The following is a 10,382-nucleotide window of genomic DNA, read 5'->3' as shown; positions in this document are numbered from 1 at the left end:
TGTTAGCAGCAACAGGTACCGAACCCTTTCAGTACATTTGACCAGCTTCATTCCCGGCCACTTTTACAGATTCCAGGGCCCATTGTCTTCTTTTAACCAGCAAGCCAAATGACACTGGCCTGTATTATTTCCTATTGTGAGATAGAGGAAGACAATTCCTAGAGAGGGGAGAAATAGAAAGAGCGGGAGTTTTCAGAGAAAACTACAGGCCGTCACTGTAGTAGCCCTCCCTCCTAGAGGCTGGGGTCCGACCTGTGGAGGAAAATGACTCTTAGTTGGCTTGGAGAAGAAGGCAGAGGATGACAAGGGTGCAGGGAAATTTTACTAAAAGCCTGGAGGGTCTCCTGAAAGAAAAGATCCTTAATTTAGCACAGGCAGGGGGCAGGGCCCGTAAAATCTCCCCGCTCTGCAGAGCTGTGAGCCCCCCTCCTGAAAGTCCCAGTCAGACAAGAAAAGCCACAGATACCTTTAAATCTACCCCAGAATTCCAAAATTTCAACCTAACAGCAAAATCACAGAGCAAACTGAAGTCCCTAGTATACAAACATAGACAGAAATTTTTACTAAGTGGGCTGATTCCTCCCGTGATAGAGAGCAAACATCTCTGAGAAAACTAACTCAACAGCGCTGCTTGAGACTTTTGCAGACCATCACAAGTTCAGCCTTCAGCAAATCAAACGTTTTAACCAAATGAGCGAACAGAAAATCAAAGTAGTTTTTGCTTTCACACAGACCAGTTAATCAGCAGATAATTATGCCAAGACATACAAACATCTGTACTCTCACTCTCTCAGACTAGCCCAGACTGGAGCTGAGCAGATAATGCCCAACTCCCCAGATGGGCATGGGGGCACTCCCGGCACCCACGCCCCAGACCAGAATTCTTGACCGACGTCTCAGTGAGAACCTACCAGAGGAGTTAAGTTTGCATCGAGCCCCCCTTCTCGGTAGCAAATTTACTAGTCCCACACACAAACAAACAGAAGAGTGAACCCATAATTCCTTAATCGAATCTGAATTCACTCACCTCCAGAGTCCTGATTCCTGATTTACCTGACGAAGTCCGATGACTTCTGGGGAGGGGATCAAGCTCCCCATTCCACTCACTTGGAGTGGGCCTGACTGACTGGGGCCCCTACCTTACCGATTCTGCCAACAGGTCCAGAGGTGTCCATCCACTTTCTCCAGATGCTGGCCAGGTCCTGGGCTGAGGTCCGGGAGCACCTGGAGTTCCCCCTGGTTCAATTCTGCTAAAATCAGCAGCGTGCACCTCCCGGAGGCCTATCCTGCGCACCCAGGCCCCAAACCCTGTCCACTCACCGGAGGCAAGAGCAAAATGCGGTTAGCTTCCCGGTTCAGGGAACCATATGTTGCGGAAGAGCAAAGAAATACCAAGCACGCTTCCTAGAGAAAGGGAGGGACCCCGCTTATTAATACTGGTGGACTCCGGGAATAATTTCCAAATCAGAGTGAAGAAACATGCAGAGAGCCTGTCTATATATATCCGGCTGGGGTCTTTGTCTTGCAGATATGCCCCTTGCCCCCTTCGTGGCCCTGCAGGAAGGTTCCCAGGTGTCAGGCCACATCAGATGGTCCGTCCTGGCACCAGCATAACAACCTTCCCCCCCAGGGCAGTGCATTGTTCACAGTTCCATAGCCTCTGCATTTAGATAACAAGTCTGCAAGACCAGTTTCCTCCTCAATACAATATTCTAGAATAGCAATTAGAGTTATAAGTGAAGGTGTAATATAGTTATTGTTTATTTGACAAAGCTTTCCATCACTAATTGGATTTCTGCTATCTCTCTGCTTGTGTAGATTGACTTAAGCTATTTATCCTCTGGTTGGGGAGGAATCGTGTAAACCATTTACTTTTTAAGTGACCTTGGTTTAAGGAAGATAGAATTTACTAAATGGCTGCAGACTGCTGAATGTTCTAGGCCAGTGATGGCGAACCTTTTGAAAAACCCTAACTTAACTCTGGTGCCGTGTCACATATAGAAATTTTTTGATATTTGCAACCATAGTAAAACAAAGACTTATATTTTTGATATTTATTTTATATATTTAAATGCCATTTAACAGAGAAAAATCAACCAAAAAAATGAGTTCGCGTGTCACCTCTGACACACATGTCATAGGTTCGCCATCACTGTTCTAGGCTGTTACCAATTTGGATCCTCATCTCCCCATATAAATTAATTTATATGAGAGACCTTTACTGTATTGTGAAAAGTCAATTTATACAGGCAATTAAAGCATGCACCTTTACTGAAAAAGCAAAGCAAGTAAACATATACATCTGGGTTATGAAGTATAGACGGGCCCCAGCCAATCAGAAGAGGATGCTGGGTGGGGTTCTGAGGCATCATACACCCTCCTGTCCATATGTCTTAAAATTACTTTGCTGAATATTCTGGTACAGATTATTTCTTAAGGTTCCCTGTTACTTTGTTGTGGCCTCCCAGAAATCATGAGAAGCACCTGGCAACTTTATTTTGCTAAGCCTTGAGACTGCTAGCTTCTTTGCTTAAGGAGTGAACCCACCACCTTTTTTATCTTTCCTTTCCCCATCCCTTTTTGCATTCTTTTGTTAGGGAAATTTTTTAACTATCTGCTCTTGTGTCCTAGGCTGGGGAAGATAATGGCTTGATAGATACAAGATGGCTGTAAATTGCCCACATTGTTTGGCCTTGGTTTTAACTTCTGATCTGGTGGATTCCTCAAGAAGAGGATTTGGGGCTTGATCTTCAAGGCATTGGAGAGCCACTGAAGACTCTGAGCAGGAGAGGCTCATGGATAGATCTCCATTTGAACAGATCACTTTGGAAGTTAGTGGAAGGACTAATTTGGAGGGTAAAGCATGGAAGTGCAGAGACCATTAGGGAGTTCTTTATGAAATACTCCCTTGGGACACTGGGAATGTTTTAATGTGTTCCTGTATGGAAGGGAGGAGTGTTTGTGCAGAACAGAATATTTCAGTTAAACTTTAGGCTAAGACTTAACATAGTAAAGTTACAAATCCAAAAAACCTGAAATCTTGGTAAATTTAACTTCAACTTAATTTTACTAAAAATCTGTTAACTTTGAATAAAATGATCACACTTTCATTTGTTCATTGACTAATATTTGATTAATTCAAATTTAAGAAAAAAACTTTCCCTTGGTCATTCCCATTTACAAATTTAAAGTTTTTTGTATATATCAACCCTTAAAAATTTAATATAGTTGATTTTTAAAAATAATCCTATATAATAAAAGGCTAATATGCAAATTGTCCCCTTGACCGGGACTTTGACCAGGGGGTGGGGCCGTGGCCCCTCCCCCAGTCATCTCCGCCCCTGATCAGCCCCTCCCACCCCAATCGGGGGCGGGCCAGCCGGCCAACCTCCTGCGTCCCCTCCCCCTGGCCAGCCTGGCTCGATTGGACCCCACCTGTGCACGAATTCATGCACCGGGCCTCTAGTCTATATATATAAAAGGCTAATATGCAAAGTGTCCCCTTAGGAGGTCGGCTGGGAGACCGGGAGTTTGATCACTTGCTATAACATGTGCTGAACACCAGGGGCTGGCACAGAACAAAAGAAGGCCTGGGCCAGTAGCCAGCAGCGATGTCCTGGCTGGCAGCTGGCAGCCAGGGAAGGGAGGCCCCGGCCGGCAGCCGGAAGGCCCCTATCAGCCCTGATCACTACCAGGCCTAGGGACCCTACCTGTGCACAAATTTCATGCATCAGGCCTCTAGTTTTACATAACTAACTGAGCAAACTTAGACCTGTAACAAGAAAAATCTAAAGTACTTAAATAACTCTTGCAAATTGAATAAATTATGCTTATAATTATAATAAATCAAATTCTCATAAAATTCTAATATAAGAAGTATGTCAGATTCTCTTGAACATTTAAAATAATTTAAATAACAAGCATGTGCACATTATTCATACACATATCATAGTGGCTTGAGTTTCATCTGCTTCATTATATCTGTTTTTAATTTCAAACCTTTTCAGTGAAGTGGTACTGCACTCACTGCAGGGAAGCAGTTTCACCTTCTCAGAATAGCTGAGACTTCTGGTCAGAAGGCTTCTCTTTCGGACATTTGAGACTGAAGGCTGTGCACATCCTCTGTGTTTTCAAAAGTCACTCAGAGTCATGGATCTATTCCATGCATATTTAATAAAATAACTTTAGAAATATGTATGCCTTGGTCTAAATAATAAATTCTGGAAATACGGATTTTAAGAACACATTTATTTTTATGACTAGATTTATCTAACTGTATTATACTAATTAAAACTATGTTTAGTCTTAGAAACTTCTATCAATATCTTTAAATATAGAGAGTCTAAAATGTTAACTTTGTAAATAGAAAGATTGTGACTTGACAGAAAATTTTAGAAGGAAGAATTTTGTGTCAGTTTTATTGGTAGGAGGAAACGTACATCACAAGACTTGTCAACTAAGTACTTCAGAGTAAGTGAGATGTGCCAAGTTTACTACCAAGACCTCTCTGCTGTTTTAGACCACTTATGCTCATAGTTGTGTGCTCTTGCTTCTTATTTAAAGAACAATGTGTGCCAGAACTCCAACATTGTATTGAATAGGAACTTAAGTAATTTGTATGAAATGCAATAGTTTGAAAAGAAAGTTTATTCTAGTAAGTCCCATTTTTAAATTTTGTGCATATACCTAGGGCAGTGATGGCAAACCTTTTGAGCTTGGTGTGTCAGCATTTTGAAAAACCCTAACTTAACTCTGGTGCCGTGTCACATATAGAAATTTTTTGATATTTGCAACCATAGTAAAACAGAGAGTTATATTTTTGATATTTATTTTATATATTTAAATGCCATTTAACAAAGAAAAATCAACCAAAAAATGAGTTCGCGTGTCACGCGTGTCATAGGTTCGCCATCACTGACCTAGGGCAAGGTTGGGGAACGTTTAAGGCCCTAGAAATATTTTGATCTGGCCTTGCCAAGCAACCACAGGTGGGACTAAAAATTCAATAAATCTAGGAGTTTTTTTTCATAGCAACGTAAGTTTATATTAAGTGAATTAAATTAAGCAAATGATGTTATAAATATCCAAATGCCCCTTGGCGGAAAAAAGGTTCCCCACCCCTGTTCTAAGGAGTTGTTTCTCCCCTCAAGATACATTCTTAACTTATCTTTGTTTTTTTTAATCTATAAGAAGAAAATATGCTTTCTTTTTTTCTTAACAAGTCATGAAATTAAATGATGATGACAAGGCATGGTTGTTCTAGAAGCATCTTGGTGCTCTGCCATGTACACATAAAGCTAATAGTTAAAACCAAAAGACTTATAAATCCTGCTGTATTCATTCCCTGGGTCAGTGAATCCAACAAAATTCAAAAGCAGCAAAATACTTTGGATTGTGTTTTAAAATAATAATTGTTTACCTTTGTACCAATTCACATAGGTTTGTGGGTAAACTTTATGGAGTCATTATTTGCTTTAAAATTTGAGAATAATTTTTTCATCTATAGGGTTTTGGACTGACAAGGAGGAACTAAAGAAACTGAGACAAAGTGAAATGGTTTTCAAGCCACAGAAGAAATGGCAGGAATATGAAATGAGTATGGAAAACTGGGTGAAGGCAGTGAAACGCTCCATGAATTGGTATAACAAGACATAGCACCAAACAGAATGGCTGAAACCGCAGATGGCTGCATGTGACATGCAGATGAGATGAGCTCAGGAACACCAATACAATGGGGACTGAGAGGAGACTTAAAATGATCTTCACAACTGAAGAGAAAAAACACTGATTTTTTTAAAACAACAATAAAATTTTTTAAACCTCCATTTTTTATTTTTTTTTTTACCCAAACCTTGGAAAGATTCTAAGGCGGCAGTACCTCAAAACTTTCTATCTTCTGTTTTGTAGCAAAATTCCAAAGGACATTAGTCATTAGCAATTATATTTTGACAGTTATAAGTCTTCCTTTTAAAAATAGTAGGTCTATGGTACATATGAACATAATTATTTACTATCCAAATCAGTAGTTCTAGATCAAGACCATTCACATTTTGTTCCAAAATTATATGAAAAGTATTCCTTTATTTAAAACTAGATGGACTATTCAAAGTCCACATAGCTATAAAAAAAATAATAACTGAAGAAATGTGGAATTTTGAAACATATTTTATATTTAAAGCCATAATTATTCAATGTTGTATCCAAATACAAGCTTGATGTGTTTATGTCGGATAAGCTTGTTAGTCAGTTTTTTCCTTTATTGAGCTTAAAGCCACTGCCTTAATTTTTCCTTGTTTAGTCAATATCCGAGCATTACGTATATATTAAAAACACTGAAACTTAGGGTATTGATTCCTAAGGAACAAGAAAATACTGTATTTTTCTTCTTAAATAGTATTTCTTTCAAACATTTCTGGCTAAAGTATAACATCACATTTTAAAAAACAAAATGTAGGTAGTAAGTATAAGTCTTGTCTTCTGTTTTTGTTTTTAATCTTTCTTAGTTGTTGAGATGTCTGCATATATGTCATTTGTTTTTATTAAGTGCCTAATTGACAGAGCTTAATTTGAAGAAAGTGCCCTAATTTACCAGTGACTTAATGATGGTTTTCATTGGGTCTTTTACTTGTCCAGTTATCTTTTTAATTTTGGTCTGTGTTTTCCTCTCTAAAACATGCAGGGGTAGCGGTAGAGGTCGGAGATGTACTTAAAAGAGCAAGATAGTTCTCTGTTTTCCAGCTTTCTTGATAGAAGAATAGAGGGGCAAGAGTTGTGAGTAGCTTCAGGCCAGGAGTAAAATTGCCTTAAGGCAGTTGATCACCTTCCTGCTCTCAGATGATTTGCCCCTCCTTACTTTTGGGCTAGGTCAGTGGTCGGCAAACCGCGGCTCGCGAGCCACATGCGGCTCTTTGGCCCCTTGAGTGTGGCTCTTCCACAAAATACCACGTGCGGGCCCGCATGTACAGTGCGATTGAAACTTCGTGGCCCATGCGCAGAAGTTGGTTTTCAGCCTGGGCAAGTCTATTTTGAAGAAGTGGCCTTAGAAGAAGTGGGCGACGCAGGGGGGAGGTAGTACATTGTTTTGAGGTACGTTCGCTGAGGTCGACCCCTTCCAACTCTCCCATCCACACTCGTCTATCTGAAACAAGTATACAGGACGAGTGTGGGTGGGAGAGTTAGAAGGGGTCGACCTCAGCGAAAGTACCTCAATCAGATTGAGGACGTTTTTAGCAAAGGCCAGCTTAGGAGTACCCTAATTAAGTTAATAACGATGTACCTACCTATATAGTTTAAGTTTAAAAAATTTGGTTCTCAGAAGAAATTTCAATTGTACTGTTGATATTTGGCTCTGTTGACTAATGAGTTTGCCGACCACTGGGCTAGGTTCCTGTTAGATTGGTGGCAGTGATGAGATTCACTTCCCTATTGGTCGGGTTTATCACAAAAAGTCCTATGGCTAGCTGTTTAATAATAATGTAATTGTAGAAGTGACTGTTACAGGGAATTTTGGTGTGCTTTTTGTATGACCAAAGAAAAACAACCCCCGTCCCCCAAAGAAAACCACACAAACAAGATGATGGAGAAAGTTCAAATAGGTTGGTTGAATTGTGTTTTAATGTGTCTGTTCACTACCGAAAACAAGAATTTTCCAATTTTTCTTGTATTTTCCTGAATGAAATGATATATTGTCACATTAGAAAAATTTTAATTGCAGTTGACATACAATATGATATTCGTTTCAGATGTACAGCATAGTGATAAAACATTTATATTCCTTACAAAGTGATCACACCCATTAATCTAGTACCCACCTGGCACCATCCGTAATGATTATAACATTACTGACTGTATTCCCTATGCTGTACTTTACATCTCCATGCCTATTCTGTAACTACCAATCTGTACTTCCTAACCCCTTCACTTTTCTCACCCAGTTCCCAAATCTCCCTCCCACCTGGCAATGATCAAAATGTTTTCTGTATCTTCGAGTGTTTTCTGTTTTGTTTGTTAGTTTATTCTGTTCTTTAGATCCCACATATAAGTGAAATCATATGGTATTTGTCATTCTCTGTCTAACTTATTTCACTTAGCATAGTACCTTCTAGGTGCATCCATGTTATTGCAAATAGTAAGATTTCATTCTTTTTTATGGCCAATTAAGATTTCATAGTATTTATGTATCATATCTTCTTTATCTAATCGTCTAACGGTGGACACTTAGGTTGCTTCCACATCTTGCATTGTAAATAATGCTGCAATGAACATAGGGATGCATATGTCTTTTTGAATAAGTGTTTTGAATTTCTTTGAACAAGTACCCAGAAGTGGGATATACTGTCATATATTTCTCTTTCAGAGGCAGATTTGATAGAATTAGGGGTCAAATTGCATTTCTACCAATTCTATTTCAATGTACTTTAATTGTCTTCTTAAATGATTATTTTGATGGAGTCATTACTGCAAATGTATAGTATCATTAACTCCATTAATTAAGATTTGGAAATATTTTTATGTTGAGGTGTTTTGTTTACTGTAATAAGTCAGATTCCCTTATATAGATATCATACTCTTTTCATTCTTTGTGTTTTTTTATGTCCTTTTAACAAAGCTTGGGGCCAGTTAAAGGCTTTATTATCAAAATCATATAAAAGCTGCTCTGCTGTTTTAGTGTTTCTTACTAGTATAGAGTCTGCTTCTCAGTGGATATGATTTCATAGGAAATCTGTCTTTTTGTATTAGGATATATTGAATTATAACATTATAAATACCTAAAAAGTTTTTAGTTCATCTCTTTTTCACATTTTCCTTTCTCAACCTTAAAGCACAAAAAAGATATCTTTTAGATAATGTGGGAAAGTAACTTTGACTATCACTTATTGGAATTGAGCATCTCAGAAATCAGTGGCCATGTTTTTCTTTTGTTATCCTAGAAGTTACTCTTCTATTTTTAATATTTCAGTCTATTTTTAGTAACAGTTTCATAAATCTTTTGTCAGATTTGACTTAAATCAGAAGTGTGACTACATTTGCTTTTGTGGTTGTAGAAACAGGTGATGATCAAAATCAATTGAGCAAAAAAATTGTCCTTTCCATCTTTCAAGTTCATTTTTCATTTGCATGTTAATATTTGAAATTTTAAAAAATTGTGTGCTAATTTTCTCATAATGTTTTGTTTTCCCTAATATTATGGATCTGTCAGATATTTTTAGGAGGTATAGCTGTCTTATCCAGGAGGAGAAAATTCCTATAAAATTTTTCTTAAAGTGGCACTGATTGCTTCTATACTACAGACTTAGTGGTTTTAAGTTTTTATTCTCAGCATTATTGACATTTTGGGACAGGTCATTCTTTGCTTTAGGGGCTGTTTTGTACATTATAGGATATTTAGCAGCATCCCTGGCCTCTACCCGTTAGCTACCAGTAGCATCCCAAGTTGTGGTTAAAAATGTCTCCACATATTGTCACATGTGCCCTGGGAGGCACCACAACCCCCAGCTGAGAACCACTGATACAGACTGTTAGAAGGAAAGAGGAGATGGGGGCCATGTGGAGTACCTATCACATCCTTTAATCTCTGCCTCATTTTACTTTAGTAAATGGTCCTTAACAAAAACAGGTGGTAGTGGAGTTTCCACTTTGTAAGGTTTCTACTTTGCTGGTTAATGTGGTTAAAAAGGCGTTGTAATTGTTTTCTGCTAGTTTTACTCCCCCGACCCCACCCCCACCCTCTGGGTGGGTGGGTTCATGATTTCATGAAAGATTAATGTAGTCCATATGATCTGCCTTTGGTTTCCTTTCCATCTCTGAGCCAAGGGGGTGGTCTCTGTCTGTGTCTACCCCCTCCCAAGCCTCCAGCAGACTGGAAGCCCCCAGGAGCATGTCTGCTTCCATGGGACCTAACTCTGTGCCTTCATATTTGTGGGAGGAACTTTTACTCTGTTTACAAGGGCAACTTTTTTTTGCATATATATTTTATACTTGTTGACAGGGAGGAGCTTCTATTTGTTGCAAGTAAAACATGTTTTGTTGGATTAAGAAGGACTACTTTGGTATGAGAGCTGGAATCTTCATACTGTTATTTTTAAATTCTTCATGTTTATGAATTTGCATATGTATTTATGTAGAGATAAATACACCCACAAATACACGTTTACATTAACTTTTTAAGGTACATTTGGAGCCTTTCTAGTCGCAGGTTTTGTATATTTGACTGAAGATGACTAACAGATTGAATCTTAAGAATGTCACTCAGATGTTAGAGAGAAAAACTTGAGAAAGAGCCCCTTCTGCAAGGGACTTATACTAGGGACAAGTCTTTAATTAAAAATAATTTAGCCTAAGAGTTTGAAAAGAATCTATAATTCCTGAGGAGGATATAGGTG

General features: G+C 38.7%; 1 protein-coding gene across 6 annotated transcripts in view; it reads left to right on the top strand.

The window, feature by feature from the left end:
- GK5 (glycerol kinase 5 (putative)) overlaps window positions 1-5,823 on the top strand; it is a 164,966-nt gene extending 159,143 nt beyond the window's left edge. For all 6 annotated transcript variants that reach the window (XM_014542151.1, XM_014542152.1, XM_014542150.1 and 3 more), the window contains one exon: window positions 5,507-5,823. In XM_014542151.1, the coding sequence (XP_014397637.1) occupies window positions 5,507-5,655 (149 nt within the window). In that variant the 3' untranslated portion in view covers window positions 5,656-5,823. The remainder of the gene's footprint in view (window positions 1-5,506) is intronic.
- Window positions 5,824-10,382: the final 4,559 nt, after the last annotated feature.

This window comes from Myotis brandtii, unplaced genomic scaffold (assembly GCF_000412655.1).
Source record: "Myotis brandtii unplaced genomic scaffold, ASM41265v1 scaffold291, whole genome shotgun sequence".
NCBI classification, from domain to species: domain Eukaryota; kingdom Metazoa; phylum Chordata; class Mammalia; order Chiroptera; family Vespertilionidae; genus Myotis; species Myotis brandtii.
Note: the sequence above shows the minus strand (reverse complement) of the source record. Positions and strands in the feature narration are given on the sequence as shown.